Source organism: Psammomys obesus, unplaced genomic scaffold, assembly GCF_907164565.1.
Source record: "Psammomys obesus unplaced genomic scaffold, mPsaObe1.curated_primary_1811, whole genome shotgun sequence".
NCBI lineage: Eukaryota > Metazoa > Chordata > Mammalia > Rodentia > Muridae > Psammomys > Psammomys obesus.
This window is the reverse complement of record NW_026596234.1, coordinates 11,161,797-11,179,609: the sequence shown is the minus strand read 5'-3', so window position 1 is coordinate 11,179,609 and position 17,813 is coordinate 11,161,797. Positions and strand designations below refer to the sequence as shown.

Sequence of the window (17,813 nt, the reverse complement as noted above, 5' to 3'; positions counted from 1 at the left end):
CCTGTGCATATTATTGCCACTCTGTTTGAAAAATAACCCCATATCCAGAACAGGCTAACACCACAAATGTTAGTATAGTGCCTGGACAAACCTGCTGGTGCATGGAAGCATAGGAAATCCCACAATCTCCTCGTGAGACCCATGGTAAAGCCGTGCTCACACTCTGTTCAGTATCAAAACTTGTTATACACAGGCCCCCATTGCCAGTCTTCTTCCAAAACCTTGTTGGAAAATTGTCATTTGTTTTTAAGTCAGAGACAAGCCAGAGACATCCAGAACAAATGGGCATTCTAAAACCCAGCTATTGGAGTAAGCCAGCCATGGCTTCAGTTCTCCACTCAAGGTTTCATTCTATTCAGAGGGCTAGTGATATGACTCAGTCTCCAAAGTGCTGGGCGTGCAAGCATGAGTTTGATCCCCAGCACCAACATAAAAACTGGACTAGGCAGTGCATATCTGTAACCCCAGGTAGTCTCAGAAACAAGCTCCTTAGAGCTCATTGGCCAGCCATTCTAGCCAAGCCATAGGCTCAGGATTGCTGAGCAACTTTGTCTCAGTGAGGTGAAAACAGTGGAGGAAGACACCCAATTTCAACATCTCGCTTCCACATGCACTGCACACAGCCCTATACACACATATACATATACCACAAACATACAAAATAAATACTTACAGAACAAGCATGTGCCAGCACACATGCCAGTGTGCACACCCGTAATCCCAGCCCAGGAAGGAGGCTGGAGGCTTGCTGCTCTTTCATCATGACACTTGTACAACACTGGACAGGTCTCAGCCTAGAAGAACCTTTTTCTGTCTTAGATGAACCTTCCAGAGTGATTGCAGGTGGGCTGCCTGTGATATATAGCCCTACTTGCACAACCGTTCTGAAGCTGCTTTTCACTTTCTATTCTTCTAGGTTGGCTGTAACCCCAATGAGGATGTGGCCATCTTTGCTGTTGACTCACTGAGGCAACTCTCTATGAAGTTTCTGGAGAAGGGAGAATTAGCCAATTTCCGATTTCAGAAGGATTTTTTGAGGCCATTTGAGCATATTATGAAGAAAAACAGGTAATACACATTACTGTAAAGACCCATTGGTGTCTAAAAGTCTCTGCTACCACTAGCCACATGATGAATTTTTTCTCTCTTCTTGGTGGTAGGTTGAACAAGTACGTAAGAAATACATAGTTCAAGGACTTGGGATTAGCTTAGCCCTTACTTAGAATATCTGCAGTCCTGGTTCAATCCTAGTTGGCATCCCTCCTGCCCCCACATGTATATATCTGTGTGTGTGTGTGTATGTGTAAGTATATGTACATAGAAATCTCCAGTAAGCTTGAAAATTCTGTATGGGAAAACCGGGAATTGTGTTTTATGAGGTTTGGAATTGGCTATGTAGGCAGTCAGCCCTTCTTTGCTGCAGGTTACATCTTTACTTTGTGTGCTTTCTCTTTACTTCTCTGAATCGCTGCTGTGTGGTCAGTGAACGGCCCGTGCAGCCTGTTTCTTCCCACTTGTGAGAAACAGAGTTTCTCCATGACTGTGTGGCTTGCTAGCTTTGCAAGCATGTATGAGCATCTGTTACAAGTACCCAGGTGATACTGTGTCCAACCTTGCTTGCTGGGCCATTTATCCTATCATCATATATATATATATATATATATATATATAAAATTAAAAATATTATATTTTAAATTACATATGTATACTCTCATCCATGTTTTGTGCTTAATCTGAACATATACCCTGCCTCAAAAGAGGATCGATTGAGTCTCAAGGATTTAGTGACTGATTTGGTAGAATTGTGGTGCACTGAAATGAGGGCAGAAAAGCTGGCAAAGTGGCTTCAGCCACAGGCTGTGCATTGTCACTGAATAAGAAGTCAGAGATAGACATTCTCAACTCTGGCTCCACAGCCCAAATCCTTATGAATCCAGATTCGTCCAGTCTGTAGTTTTTACGAAAGCAGAGTCACAACTTTTTTTTTTTGACCTGACAGCTTCATGACTGCAAGATGAGCTCTCTGATTCTAGAGTGCCATAGGAGGAGAGTACAGAATGCTCTGTGCTTTAAAATGTGAGTTTCCAGTGTGATGTCTGAAAGGGCAGAGTGTCTCTATCTTCCCACTCTCCCACCTCTTGCCCAGGTCCCCGACCATCCGGGACATGGTGATTCGATGCATCGCCCAGATGGTGAGCTCCCAGGCAGCCAACATCCGCTCAGGCTGGAAGAACATCTTTGCTGTGTTCCACCAGGCCGCCTCTGACCACGATGGAAACATCGTGGAGCTGGCCTTCCAAACCACTGGCCACATTGTCTGTAAGTATCTCAGTTTACTCCTGTCTGACATCCCACTTGAAATCTAGCAGATGGTCCCTTACTCTTATGAGGGCTTCCTTGCTCTAGTTCTGCAGTTATGGGATGAACATGCTGGGCAGGGTTGAAAGCACTTGGCATGTCTTCATCTTTTATTATTATTATTATTATTATTATTAGTAGTAGTAGTAGTAGTAGTAGTAGTAGTAGTAGTAGTAGTAGTAGTTGTTTTCTAGACGGGGTTTCTCTGTGTATTCCTGGCTGTCCTGGAACTCTCTCTATAGACCAGGCTGGCCTCGAACTCAGAGATCCGCCTGCCTCTGCTTCCTGTGTGCTAGGATTAAAGGCATGCGCCACCATACCTGACCTGGCATGTGTTCATCTTTACAACACTCCAGTGAATGAGACACAGTTGGTTCTCAATCCTGGCAAGTCTCATGTCTGAAGCTGCCAGCTCACTACAATGTAGCTCTAATCCCCACCCTCTACCACCGCCCCCCTCTCTACTTTTGTGGTCTTTTGCTAACATGTGGGTATGTGGAACAGCAGAAAACCCGTCACCCAAGATACAGTCTGAGCTGAGGTAGAGCAAGTTGGTACTGCCAGCATGACAAGCAGGGGTCCTTCCAACAGTCTGCCAAGTGCCACAGTTTTTACCTTTTCATACTTTCTGTTGATGATTTCACTTTGAAAATGGCCCAGAGTATGGTGCTAAGGCTGGAGGATGTACTGATGTGTCTTGTACAGAAAGACAAGTTTGCTGCAGGCAGGAGTTGTGGTGCTGTTGGCTGTTACTTTAGTGCTGATACCTTATCAGTGCCTATTACACAAGGCACTGTTTTGAACACTGCTAAAACAAGGCTCACGGTCACTGGTTGATGAGAACATGACACTTACAGGAAGCTTCTCTTTCCCCTGGGAGCAGATGTTTAATGTTCCATATTTGTGTTCATGGACATTGTAAACAGAACTACTGTAACTTTTGTTTCCTCCATTTTATCATAGAGGAAATTGAGGCACAGAAGTATAACAGCTGTGAAAAGCCCTGACCTAATTAGATTCATGAAGGCAGTTGTCCCTGACCTCCATTTCTAAACCCTGCTGCCTTATGTCTCCCCAGCTACCATCTTCCAGCACCACTTCCCTGCAGCCATTGACTCCTTCCAGGATGCTGTGAAGTGCTTGTCTGAGTTCGCCTGCAATGCTGCTTTCCCTGACACCAGCATGGAGGCCATCCGGCTCATCCGTTTCTGTGGGAAATATGTCTCAGAGAGACCTCGGGTGTGTCTCCCTTCCTTCCTTCTGTGGGTGGGACCAAAACCTTTGCTACTGACAAAGCCCTTCCCACCGGTGTTAGAAAAGCGTGTCCAAGGCCAGGTAGTGGTGTCATACAACTGTAGTCCCAGCACTCAAGAGACAGAGGCAGGTGGATCTCTGAGTTTGAGGCCAGCCTGCTGTACAGAGCAAGTTCCAGTACAGCCAGGAAAACCCTGCCTGGGGTGGATGAAAGTCGTAACCACCGCTGGGTTAAGATTTTCCGTGCTGTGTATACATGGCATTTATTCATACTGATGGGTTTTAATAATGATAGCTAATGGTTCTTTGTTTACTTTAAATTACATTCTATTAAATTACATTACATGCATGTTGTGTTTGTGCCTGTGTGTGCTGTGTATGTTTAGGGGTGGATGCCATAGCGTATGTGTGGATGTCAGAGGACAACCTACAGGAGTCTGTTCTCTCCTTTCACCATCTAAGTCCTGGTGGTTGAACTCAAATCGTCAGACTCAGTGGCAGGTACTTTAAAACTGAGCCATCTTGTCAGCCCGCACTGTCTTGTTTGGCATTTTAAACAGCATCTTGGAGCTGGAGAGGTTGCTCAGTGGTTGAGAACACTTACTGCTCTTCAGAGGACTTGGGTTCAATTCCCAGGACCCACACGGCAGCTCACAACTGTAATTCCAATTCCAAGGGATCTGACACCCTCACACAAATATACATTCAGGCGAAACACCAATGCATATGAAATAGAAAGACAGACAGCCCCTCAGGATGTGCAGAGCCTGCCGGGCCCTGGTTACATGATGGGCAGTCACTTAGGTTGTCAGCCCTGCGCCCCAGGCAGCTTCTCAGTAAAATGGGCACATACCAAGCATTTGGTAACTAGTAGCTGCGGCTGTTGAGTACTGTGTTGCAGTAATGTTCCGGAAACACAGGTATTGTGAGTAATTGATCTTTAGCACTCTTCTTAATATAACACCCTACCCCATGGCTCCTGTGAATCTGCCTCATTCATGGGGGAAAACACCTCCGGTGTGCAGGTAAATGTCTCTCTTGGTCTCTGGGATTTTCCTTTTTATGCTGTTGAGCAAAGAATTTGATGAAAAGAGATTGTCTGGAGCCTCAGTTGCCTCTTTGATCCCTACTGCTTGCTTAGTCTATGTCTGAGAAATGATTTTCATTGCAGGTACTACAAGAATACACGAGTGATGACATGAATGTGGCTCCTGGTGACAGGGTCTGGGTCAGAGGCTGGTTTCCCATCCTGTTTGAGCTCTCCTGCATCATTAACAGATGCAAATTAGATGTGCGCACAAGGTAACTGAATCCCCAGGGAACCTGGACCTTGACATCACTAAAATGAGTCAGCTTCTTGCTCCCTATAGCTTTGTTCCCTCCCCCATCTCAGTTTTGGAGTTTTCATCCCCATCTGCTCTCCTGCTTTTCCTCCAGAGGACTCACGGTCATGTTCGAGATCATGAAGAGCTATGGCCACACCTTTGCAAAGCACTGGTGGCAGGACCTGTTCAGGATTGTGTTTAGAATTTTTGACAACATGAAACTCCCTGAGCAACAGTCAGAGGTGGGTGATGGCAACAGTATTGCCTGTGAGTGGATGTGATGGGGCCCAAGGCCTGGCTGGCCATCCTGGGGGTGTATTGCCAAATAATGGGTTTGAAAGCACAGAACTATTCAAGGTGCTTTTACAAGTGGACAAAAGGACTGTCCCTCCTAGACCAGTGTCAGCTAGTCCTAAGAGATCCCTTTCTAGGGAAAGAGAGGAAGTAACTCATGGTGTGTCCACCTGGCCCTGGACACTGCAAGCCAGTTCTGCAGGCTTGTGGCTGCTTGTGTGTGTTGTTTGATACTGTCACTGGGCCCTAAGGACTCACAGGGGCAACATGGGCAAAACAAACCCTCCCTCCTCCTTTTTTTTTTTTTTTTCCTCCCAAAACAGGTTTTTTTCTATGCAACAGCCCTAGCTGTCCTAGAACTCGCTTTGTAGATCAGGCTGGCCTTAGACTCACAGAGATCCTTCTGCCTCTGCCTCTGCCTCTGCCTCTGCCTTCTGAGGACTGGGATTAAAGGCATGTATCACTATGCCTGACTGGCCCTTTTTTAAAGTTTTGTTCCAGGAACATCATTTCTCCCTTACCCCAACATGAATACCCTGCTTAATAACCCCAACATAAAGATAGCATATGCTTAATATGAAATTTGTGGATATACAAGGTTCACACCTCTATCACATAGAAGCTGAAGCTACCACTATGCGGTGTTTTCTTAGACATAGTTTATATGGTTGGAGTCATAGCATAGAATTCTGTCCTGTTCTTTAATGTTAGAGTAAATTTTTTCCTTATCATCAAACAGATACAGATTCATTTCAGAAAAATGTTTGGGGCCTGGAGAGATGGCTCAGCAGTTAAAAGCACTGACTGCTCTTCCAGAGGACCCACATTCAATTCTCAGCACAGACATACATGCAGGCCAAACACCAATGTTCATAAAATAAAAATAAATAAAAAAGAAAAAAAATGCTTGGCTAGCATGCAGGAAGTATGTGGCACACACGTATAAGCTCAAGGGATCTATTTGTTTCTGCAACCCCAGACCCCCAACGCTGGCTTTTTACATAGATTCTAAGGATTGAACTCAGGTCTTCATACTTGCATGGCTTTCCCAGCTGTGCCACCTCCCCAGCTCTTCAGTGAGACTTCTTGAAAATCGCTTGTACTTGGGTTCTTCTTTCTTTCCTTGAGGACTAGAAGCCTGAAGGCCATACTTCTGAACTCAAATCAATATACCTAGTTACTTGCATGTCTGTCAGCAGAATATGAAAATTCCTGTGTCTCCATACCATCCCAGCAGTTTACATTTTAATTTATTTCATTGCTATGCATAGGCCAAAACATATGACAGAGGTTCTTATTGGCTACTGGGGCTGCGTGTTTCCTGCCACCACTGATCACATGATTTTCCTATTACGAACTGGCTTTTTGTCTGTGTTATTCACCTTTTTCCTGTTGGTTCCTTTTCTGTTTGTTGAGGGTCTGCATTTGTTTGGGTGTTGTTTATTTATGGGTTTTTTGAGGCAGGGTCTTGTTCTCTAGCCTAGACTGGCCTGGAAATCACTTTGTAGTCATTTCTTTTTTGTTGTTATTTTTATTTTCGTTTTACTTAGTTTTATGTGTATGTGTTTAATTTTGGGGGGTAGGGGAGGCTGCTGTTGAGACAGTGTTTTTCTTTGTAATGTGTTGCCCTGACTGTCCTAGATCTCACTACGTAGACCAGGCTGGCTTCAAACTCTACATCTCACAAAGATCCCTCTGCCTTTGCCTCTGCCTACCAGGTGCTGCGATTAAAGGCGGGTACCACCATGCCCAGCTTAAACTTTTTCTTATATAGTACATTTTGATCATGTTTCTTTTTGTCTTAAAAAAAAAACACAAAAACAAAATCAAAACAAACAAGCAAAAGATAAACCAACAAACATGAAGTCCACCAAAAAACCCCATGGAGTTCATTCTGTATTGGCCTTCACTGAAGTGTGTGGCTCCCATATCCAGTGTCACTGCATTGAGGAAATCGGATTTCCCCTTTCCCAGCAGCTATCAATTGCAAATTTCTTTTTGGTCAGAACACAAGCATGTTCACCCACGCCTGTGCAGGTCTTCAGCACTTAAGTTACCGAGTCTTTGAGTTTTGTTTCTTTCTGGCTTTTACTTTGAGAACTCTGTTTAGTGACTCTTTCCTTTTCTGTGCCTTTGTGAACATTTTCATATTTCTCTGGCACTTTTATGCAGTCATTTAAAAAAAAATACAACTTTGTGTGTGAATGTACAGAGGACAGGATAGGGTATTGGGTGACTCCTCTTCACACTCCATCTATTGCTTTGAGGCAAGGTCTCTTGGTGAATGTGAGGCTCACATTTTCTCTATTTAGCAAACCCCGATGATGATAATGACTTCACTTGTTCCCCCAGAAATGGGATTACTGGGGTACTTGGGATGCCCAGCTTGTTGCTTGGGTCTGGGATCTGAAATTCCAGTTCTCGTGATTCCGTCGCAAGTGCTCTTAACTGCTGAGCCATCTCTATCAGACCGTGAAGTTTGCAGAGTATGAATGTCATGGTGATGAGCAACTTCCTCAGCAAACATTTGCCTGTTCCTGCAGGGTCTGAGCCTGAAGGTATTGATTCTGAGTGAGTGGGTGTGGACAGTTTTGAGACAGTGATCTTGCTGCTAAATGACAGTTTAGCTTACATGAGTAGCCATCTCACTACAGAGGCTGGTTTTGAAGATTCCTCTTTTTTTTTTTTTTTCCAGAAATCGGAGTGGATGACAACTACCTGCAATCACGCACTGTATGCTATTTGTGATGTATTTACCCAGTTCTATGAGGCTTTGAATGAAGTGCTTCTCTCCGATGTGTTTGCACAGCTGCAGTGGTGCGTGAAACAAGGTATTCAGTGAGTCGGGAGAGGGGGCAACATTCCTCTCACAGAGTCTTAATGAAAAAAAATTTTTTTCTATAAAGGGGACACTTTGTATAATTTAATCCATTAGTCCCTTTCCAGTCCCTTTGGTTTATAAAAGCACATTTTAAAGATGGATTTTATTGTTTTTGTTTGAAAAGGTGAGATGGACTTTTGTGCCTTCAAGTTTTCATTTATTTATTTATTTATTTACATCCTGGCCACAGTTTCCCCTCCCCCGTCTACTCACAGCCTGAGTGTCCTGTCTAATCCCATATTCACCCGCTCCGTGTACCTCTCCCCTCAAGTCTTATGTGTTTGTAAATTTTTGTAGTTTAAAAAAAAAAAAAGTTTTTGTTTTGTTTGGTTTGGTTTTCAAGACAGGGTTTCTCTGTGTAGCCTTATTCTGGACTTGCTTTATAGAGTAGACTGGCCTCAAACTCACAGAGATCCTCCTGCTTCTGCTCCCCAAGTGTTGGGATTACAGGAGTGTGCCACTGCACTTGGCAGTAAAATGTTTTTAAAAGTACTTTTGGAGTCAAGATGGAGTTAAGCTTCATCAGTGGAGATCCTTTTGTTTGAATAGTTATGTGTTCACGTTAGTGTATATCAGATAAAGACCATGTATCCATTCTCAGATCTGGATCCCATTTTGGCCTAGGACAAAATTAAATTCAGTGAAAAGTGACTTTTTTTGTTTGCTTGTTTTTTTTTTTTTTTTTTTTTGTGACAGGGTCTCTCTGTGTAGCCCTGGCTGTCCTGGAACTTGCTCTATAGACCAGGCTGCCTTTGAACTCATAATCACCTGCCTCTGCATTCCAGGTTCTGGGGTTAAAGGTGTATACCAGCATACCTGCCTGGCAGAAAATTTATTTCATTTTAAAGTAAGCAGCAATCAGTTGTACTATTTTGGTGGCAAAAATTGGAAAGGTAGTTAATGTTTAAATCAGAAACACTCTTTTTATGCATCTTATACCATTTCCTGTATTTGAGCCAATCAGAGTAACAAAATGCTGAGCTTCCTCTATTCCTACCAGCAAAACTGACTGAATCACTGTGCTTTGTTAAAAATACCTTTTTATTTTTATTTTTTTAATTTTATGTGCACACGTATTGTCCCTACATGTATGTCTGTGCACCATGTGTGTGCCAAGTGTCCATGAAGGAAAGAAGAGAGATCCCTTTCTGGGATGGAGTTACAAGTGGTTGTAAGCCACCCTGTGCTGGGAATTGAACCCAGGTCTTCTGGAAGAGCAGCCAGTGCTCTTAACCACTAAGTCATCTCTCCAGTCACAATTTGTGCCTCTTAATGACATAGTTCAGCTATAATATTTAACTCCTGATAGCCTGGTTTCATTAACACTTAGAGACCTCCAACTACAATCCCCACCTCACACTGTCAGATAAGGACCATGGATCCATCAGACATGGATCTCATTTGGTTGGTATCAAGACAACAGTTAAAGTTTAATAACAGATGCTGTTGAATTTTGCAGATAATGAGCAGTTGGCTCGATCAGGTACAAATTGCTTAGAGAACCTAGTGATATCCAATGGAGAGAAGTTCAGCCCTGCTGTCTGGGACGAAACCTGCAATTGCATGTTGGATATTTTCAAAACCACCATCCCACATGTGTAAGTGCTAAGGCAGTTGGTTATGTAGTGTCCATGTGTCTAGGGGACATGGCCAGGCTCCCAGGTGCAGCTCATGCTCATCTTTGTCTTCTCTCCTGTTCCCTCAAGTTTGCTGACATGGAGACCTGCAGGAATGGAAGAAGAGACAGCAGATAAACATTTGGTAGGTTCCTTTATTCTTTTCTCATGTGTTGATAAGGAAGTCAGCTTAGGCTAACGAGATGGCTCAGTGGCTATCAGTGGCTAAAAGTGCTTGCCACCAAGCCTAGTGACCTGAGCTCAGTGCCCTAGACCCACATGGTGAGGGGAGGGAACTGACTCCTACAAGTTGCCCTCTGTCCCCACAGACATAACCTGGCACATGGCCCCCTTCCTTCTCCACCCCAACATACAGAATAAGCAAATACAATCTAATTTAAAACATTAGTCAGCCTATATGTTTTGAAGCTTTCTTACACAGTCTAAAATTAATGTGCCTTCTGGGTGTGATCATATACACCTTTTATCCCAGAGCTTAGTTAGGGCCAAAGTAGGCATATCTCTGTGAGTTCCAGGCCACCTGGGGATTCATCGTGAGCCTCTCTACTCCCCCAAAAGAATTATTGTGGACCTTTATCATTTCCTACAAAGTACAGAAAGCATTTTTTAAAAAATAAGTCTCTTTCAGGGCATTGGTGGCACATACCTTTTATCCCAGTACTCGGGAGGCAGAGGGAGGTCCATCTCTAAGTTCATGGCCAGCCTGGTCTACAGAATGAGTTCCACAGAGAAATTGTGTCTTAAAAAAACAAAACAAAGCAAAAAGCCTCTTTACTCTTCATGCATTAAAAAGTACTGTGTGCATTTCTTGCTTGTGCCTTGTGTCTTCTAATGCCATGGACTTGCACTCAGTTGAAATGGAGATGGGTGGGCACAAAGCCTTGTGGGCATGTTTCTGTGTCTTTAAATATCTTTGAGAATGGCCTTCGGTTGGGCTGCGTGTTACTGTAAGTTTGTTCTCTCTGGAAACAGCCCCCTTGAATGTTATGAACAGCTCCTTGTTAATTGTTCTCCTGAATTAAAGTGCCCTGCTCATCAAAGAAATGATCATCTTCTATTTTTTTTTGGGGGGGGAGGTGAGTGCAGAGCCACCGAGGCATTAGATCCACTGGAGCTGGAGTCACAGGAGGTGGTGAAGCCACCTGACATGGGTGTTTCACATGGGAATCGAACTCTGCTCCTCTGCCAGAACAGTCAGTATTCTTAACCCCTAAGCCATCTCTTCAGCCTTCAAAGTTGTAAATTATAACCTTTCTTTAAAACTCTTGGTTTTACTACTTCTGCAGGAAGGTATGTGAATTTGAAATTAATTCATTTGAATTTCCAAGTAACACTAAGATTTTAAAATAACCATTAGATTTTAAAAGGGTTTGGGACTTGAACATGAAGATGAATTCAGTCAAAGTTTATTTAGTTTTTATTTTTGAAGTTTTTAAAACGTGTGTGTGTATGTGTGTGTGTGTGTGTGTCATAGGTCAGCAGACAACTTGGTTCTTTGCTTCACCATGTGGATTCCAGGGATGAACTCAGGTCATTATACAGATAGTGGCAAATGCTTTTACTTGCTGAGCCATCTCACTGGCCCAAGAGTTTATTCAGTTTAAAGCATGGTATGGAACTTTGTTGAGACAAGGGGGAACCTTGTCTCAAAAACCTAAAAAATAAACATTTTCTTTTTTTTTTAATTCTGTGTCTCTGTGTGTGTGTATGTGTGTGAGTGTGTGAGAAAGAGAAAGAGAACATGCCTGCTGTGGTGCACATGTGGAGATGAAAAGAAAACTTACAGGAGTAAGTTCTTTTTCTGTATAGCCCTGGCTGTCCTGGAATCACTCTGTAGACCAGGTTGGCCTCTAACTCACAGAGATCTAACTGCCTCTGCCTCAAGAGTGCTGGGATTAAAGGCGTGCACCACTACCACCCAGATAAATCACCCTTTGTTTTTAAATTTTCATTTTAATATCGGTAGAAGGAAAAAAAAAAAAAAACAGCAACATTACTGATTTAATTTTAAACTTGGCCTGATTAAAAATTCTGTCACTTTCAGACCTGGTGGTGAGTTTGAAAAGAAGAATGTGAAATTTTAACTAATTTTAACATGGACCATTACTGTTAAGAGTCATCTCTGTGCTGGGCACTGGAGAAGAACAAAGATTGACCTTTTTTTTTTCTGATTTACATTAGGATGTAGACATGGACCGACAGTCTTTAAGCAGCATAGACAGAAATGCCTCCGAGAGAGGACTGAGCCAGATCTCCAACCCCACAGATGACAGCTGGAAGGGTGCACCATATGCAAGTAAGACCTTTTGTTGTGGGTGCAGTTTCAGTATTTCACTGGACAACATGTATGTGACTCAGATATTTGAAAGCACAGAAGTGCCAACAGGATATACCTCTCTCCCGGCTTCTTCTGTCTTCTGTGCCACAGTGTTTCCAGACTCTCTCGCCTTTCTGGAGTAATTTTATCCATATGCCTGCAAATACGTGCACAGACACATTCACACGTGTGCACACATACATGCCCTCCTCGCCTTTATGCCAGTTATGAGATGGTATGCAATAGTCCCTTTCACTTAGTGCATCATTAACTATCAATACATAAAGTTTTCACATTTTCATACCGTTGCCTGTTATCCCAATAAATCTTTGTTTAGTGGGTCTTAATAGTGGGCACCTGCAGTTTTATTATTCTCTCATTTGTGACTGTCACCCTTGTGTACTGTTCTGCATGACATAACACACATCCTAGAAATTAACTAGCAGTGGGGTCAGGGGGTAAGAAGAGCATTTGGTATTTTGACAGGTGTTTCCCGATTGCCATCTGGTAAGGTTGCACATGTTTGCATGATCTTTGGGAATACCCAAATAAAATTATATGCCTCTGGAAGGATTTTCTCTTTTAAATTATGATTGACTGGTATGAGAACCCACTCTGCGTCTGTCACACTCACCTGCGGCTGTGGTGCTCTGCAAACCAATTCCAGTTCTTTTCTGATTTGTCTCTCACTGTTGCTCACAGGGTGTTTTGCTCTCTCATTTTGAAAGTAGCTTTAAGAACTGGACTGTGCACTAGAGAAAGAGGACTCAGTGGTTAAGAGCACTGGCTGTTCTTCCAAAGGTCCTGAGTTCAATTCCCAGCAACCACATGGTGGCTCACAACCATCTATAATGAGATCTGGTGCCCTCTTCTGGCCGGCAGATACACATGCAGGCAAAATACTGTATAAATAATAAATAAATCTTTAAAAAATAAAACAACTCCGAAGCACCACAGTAGGATAAAGCAGAGTATAATCCCTGTTATCTTATTCAAGTATAAAAGTTGCCTTGAACCCCATTAGAAAGGCCCCTGGGACTAAGGCGTTGTCTTTTGGTCACTGATCACAGCCACTCCCCAATGCATCCAGGGGAGAAGGGTGTCTGATTTCTCATCGCCTCTAAGTTGGACAGGGTCAAGTATAAATTCCTTTCAGTAGAACCACTCAAGGCAGCAAGTGTCTGCATCTGAAGAGAGTTCGGACCAGAGACCCTGCTGTGCCTCCAGCCAACAGTTAGTTCTTTCTCTGATTTCCCCAATTCTACCTCCCTTCTGAGCCCCAACTCTTTTTACAATTTCAGATCTTTGTTTTGTTTTTTGAGCCACAATCTAACATTGTAGCCCAGCTGGCCTGAAACTTAACAAGCCTCCCATTCCCTGCCATAGCCTCCAAGAGTGTGATATGGCCACCATACCAGGCTATATGGTTTTGGTTTGGGTTGTTTGTTTGTTTGTTTGTGACAAGCTCTCTACATGTAGTGCTGGCTGTCCTGGAGCTTGCTATTTTAGACCAGGATAAGCTGGAACTCACGGAGCTCCACCTGCTATTGCCTCTCAAGTGCTGGAATTAAAGCTTATTATTTTTTATTTTTATTTATTTATATTTTATGTGCATTGGTGTTTTGCCTGAATGTGTATCTGTGTAAGGGTATTGAATCCCCTGGAACTAGAGTTACAGATAGTTGTGAGCTGCGTGTGGGTGCTGGGAATTGAACCTGGGTCCTCTTGAAGAGTAGCCTCATTTTTTTTTTTTTATGTTAAAATTTGTTTAGGAGGCTGGAGAAATGACACATCAGTTAAGAGCACTGACTGCTCTTATAAAGGACCTGAATTTGGTTCCCAGTTTGACATGGCAGTTCATAACCTTTTGTAGCTCCAAATCCAGGGCATCTAGTGTTCCCTTGTGGCCTTTTTGTATACCAGGTGTGCATATGAGACACAGCCATACATGCAGGCAAACATACAAACAACAACAACAAAAATACTTAAACAACAAAACAATTTTAGCTGTTGCTGAAGACTGAACCCATGCTAGGGAAACATGCAGAAAGCCATACCACTTCAAAGATGGAAAAAAAAGTGGCCCAAAAACAAAGACTTAGAAGTGTTCCCCTGACCCTCACAAACTGAGGTGAGCCTGCCAAGAGAGTCTGGCTGGCATCAACACCCTGCCCACCTGCCATGAGGATGCAGTCCACAGTTGTGATGCAGGAGAGCTGTGGCTGACAGTGAAACTTGCTGGATGACACAGATCATAGCCAACTTTCTCCTTCAGATCTTTGCTTTCTTCCTTTCCTTTAATTTCCCTCTTTCCTTTTTTTTTTTTTCTTTTTTCTTTTCTTCTTTTGTTGTTTCATAACCATATGAAACATTTCCTGAGACATTTCCTGGCATTTTATTTAAACGTGCAACCCAACCCTGATGCCTTCCCTCTGTACCCTGTCATACCAGTAAGCATCACTCTTAGGTCTTACCTAGTGTCTTCAGTGCTTTAGGAGTCTCCAGGGTTTTTATTCATTGCCATGCCACATCACCAAAAAGTGTTCTGGGCAAGCTGTAGGAGCTCACTGAGGAGTGCTGAGTCATTGTCAGGGTTAACCTTTATCATCTAATATAGATCAGAAACTGCTGGCCAGCCTCCTCATCAAGTGTGTGGTTCAACTGGAGCTGATACAGACCATTGACAACATCGTCTTCTACCCTGCAACCAGCAAGAAGGAAGATGCAGAGCATATGGTTGCTGCCCAGGTAAACACCCCAAAGCCTGGATGGCTGGAGCCATCTTGTCCATGGGAGGCTGTGAGTAGCAGCAGCTTGTTAGAACCAGCACAGATGGTCAGTCAGTCCTGAGCCCATCATACTCCTCTCTGTCCAACCTCCCATTTAGAAACATTGTGCTAGGGAAAGTGTTATCTATCTCAGGAATGACTTCATACTGTTTGTATACAACTTCGCCATCCATAGCTGAGGAAGCTGTGTGGTGGCTCATGCCTGAGGTCCCAACACTCAGTAGCCTGAGGCCAGAGAATTGCCATGAGTTCAAGGCCTGCCTGGGATATAAAGTAGGACCTTTTTTTAACAATAACCCCCCCAAAAAAAAACTGGGGTGAGCACGCCTGGCATAGTGAGGCACATTTGTAATCCCAGTAGTTGGGAGGTGGAAACTGGGAGGATCTTAAGCCCAAGGCCAACCTTGCCTACACAGCAAGTTTTGAGGCTAGCCTGAGCTATATGAGAACCTGTTTCAAAAACCACAAACAGAAACAAAATCAAGTGAAGACATGAAAAGAAAACAAAACAAAATGTGAGAGGGACAATATTAAAAACTCCTGAAGCCAGTGAGATGGCTCAGTGAGTAAACATTTGCCATCAAGCCTGCCAGCAAGAGTTTGACCCCAGGACCTGCAAAGTAAATGAAGGGAACAACTCCCCTTTAACCTCTGTGCTGTGGCACCTACACACACACACAGACCACATGCTTTGCGTGAGGGGCTGCATTCAGTCGATCAGAAACCTTTGACCAGGCAGAGCCTTGTCCAGATCCCTGCCTCAGCCTTGCTGCCATCTAAATGGATACGTACTACTGAATTTAATAATTGGCATGTTCAAATCTGTCTTTTTTTTTTTTTTTTTTTTGGTTTTTCAAGACAGTGTCTCTCTGTGTTGCCCTGGCTGTCCCAGAACTCACTCTGTAGACCAAGCTGGCCTCAAACTTAGAGATCTGTCTGCCTCTGCCTCCCAAGTGCTAGAATTAAAAAATGCTTTTTCTTTCTTTCTTTCTTTCTTTCTTTCTTTCTTTCTTTCTTTCTTTCTTTCTAGTATTCAATTCAGTCATTTGTTTTTACAAAGGTATGCAGACACTGCAATTGGCATTTGAGGATGTTTTGACCCCTGTGAAAACAATACCATGGCCATCAGCACTCTCTCCTTCATCTTTCCTCTTCCCTCCTTCCTGACCCTGCGGGTAACCCATCACTTTCTGTCTCTGGATTTGCCTGTTCAGAGCATCTCATATAAATAGTGTGTAATTGTTTAATTTAGCAGAATGTTTTGGGTTTGTTGGTATTACACAGAACAGCGGTGTTTCTTTTACATGTGGTTGTGTGTTGGCCATCCCACAGCACAGTTGCTTCTCTGGCCATTTTAACTAATATTGTGTGTGGCAGTGCCTGTTTGTAACCCGAAATGACTCCAGAAGCTAAGACAGGCCCCTACACAGCAGTACTCCTTCTTACTCATTACAAAAGAAAAATGTGGCAGTGGCGGCACACACCTTTAATCCCAGCACTCTGGAGGTAGAGACGTGTGGGTCTGTCTGAGTTTGAGGCCAGCCTGTTGTATAGAGTGAATTTCAGGACAGCCAGGGCCACACAAAGAAACCATGTCTCAAAAAAAAAAGAAGAAGAAGAAAAAGAAAAGGAAAAAGTATGTAAACATTCATTTTACTGTTATATCAGTTGTTTTGTTTTGGGGTTTTGGGCTTTTTGGTTTTTTTATTTATTCACTCATGTATATTCATGTATATGAGCTCTCTGTCTTCATGCATATCAGAAGGGAGACTCAATCCCATTACAGGTGGTTGTGAGCCACCATGTATTTGCTGGGAATTGAACTTCTGGAAAAGCAACCAGTGCTCTTAACTGCTGAATCATCTCTCCAGACCTCTTATATCAGTTTTTTATTGGACATGTTTCTTGGGTAGATCCTAGGAGCTGAATTGCTTTGGTCATGTGATGATTATGTGTTTAACTTTGTGAGAAATTTTGAAAGTTTACACAGTTTGAAAAGGTGACAACAGCATTTTACACTCCTTCCAGCATCATGTGAGGATTCCACTCTCCAGTGGCTGCTGCATCACTGTCAGCTTGATTTTCATTTCCCTGGTTACTGGTTGTGTGTACATGCTTTGTGCTTGCAATTATACTAGAATCTTTTACCCAATTTTTATTGATATTTCATACATGGTCTAATGCATTTTGCTCTTATTCAACCGTTATCTTCTCTGTTCCTCTCCCACTGTTCGTCATCCTCCCGACTAAGTAAATCCCTCTTCTGCTTTCATGGCTTTTCTCCCTAAAAACGAACGTGTGCATGAGTGCTTTACCTACATGTATATCTGTTAACCAAATGCATGCCTGGCCCGAAGAGGGCATCAGATCCACTGGAACTGGAGTTACAGCCTATTGTGAGCCTTCCTGTGGATTTTGGGATCAGCCAGTCCTCCTTAACTGCTGATCCCTCTCTCCAGCCCTTTAAGAGGTTTATATACGTGGCCAGCTGTGGTGGTTCACACTTCTGGTCCCAGCACTTAGAGGTGGATCTCTATGAATTCAAGGCTGGTCTGATCTACAAAGTGAGTTCTAGGACAACCAGGGCTTTGTAAAAGAGACCCTGTCTCAAAAACAGAAAGAGGAAAAAGGAAAAAAAAAAAAAAAAAAAAGAATGCTTTATATGGGTTTACTCTTAGATCTTCAAACATGTTTGAGTTCTTGTTTACAATGTAAGGTAGAAACATAGCTTTTGTCTCAACACTATCTGATGCAGTCTTTTCTTTCCCTAATGACTTTTCCTGGCACTGTGTTAGAAGTCACCATACGGTCATTATAAGGGCTATTTCTTGAGTCTGTATGCTGGTTAATGTTCCTGCATCTACCTCTGTGATAGCACCCATCCTGCCCTGATTACTGGAGCTTTTTAGTATATTTTGGAAACTGGGCATTCAGCCTTCCAGTCTTGTATGTTTTCAG

The 17,813-nt window shown here is 43.1% G+C and overlaps 1 protein-coding gene across 1 annotated transcript in view; it reads left to right on the top strand.

The window, feature by feature from the left end:
- Arfgef2 (ADP ribosylation factor guanine nucleotide exchange factor 2) overlaps positions 1–17,813 on the top strand; it is an 88,452-nt gene that overhangs the window by 62,071 nt on the left and 8,568 nt on the right. Inside the window, exons 26-35 of the mRNA XM_055595963.1 lie at positions 917–1,068; positions 2,147–2,319; positions 3,437–3,597; positions 4,784–4,914; positions 5,050–5,179; positions 7,927–8,062; positions 9,572–9,710; positions 9,819–9,873; positions 11,931–12,045; positions 14,684–14,814. Of these exons, the coding sequence (XP_055451938.1) occupies positions 917–1,068; positions 2,147–2,319; positions 3,437–3,597; positions 4,784–4,914; positions 5,050–5,179; positions 7,927–8,062; positions 9,572–9,710; positions 9,819–9,873; positions 11,931–12,045; positions 14,684–14,814 (1,323 nt within the window). The remainder of the gene's footprint in view (positions 1–916; positions 1,069–2,146; positions 2,320–3,436; positions 3,598–4,783; positions 4,915–5,049; positions 5,180–7,926; positions 8,063–9,571; positions 9,711–9,818; positions 9,874–11,930; positions 12,046–14,683; positions 14,815–17,813) is intronic.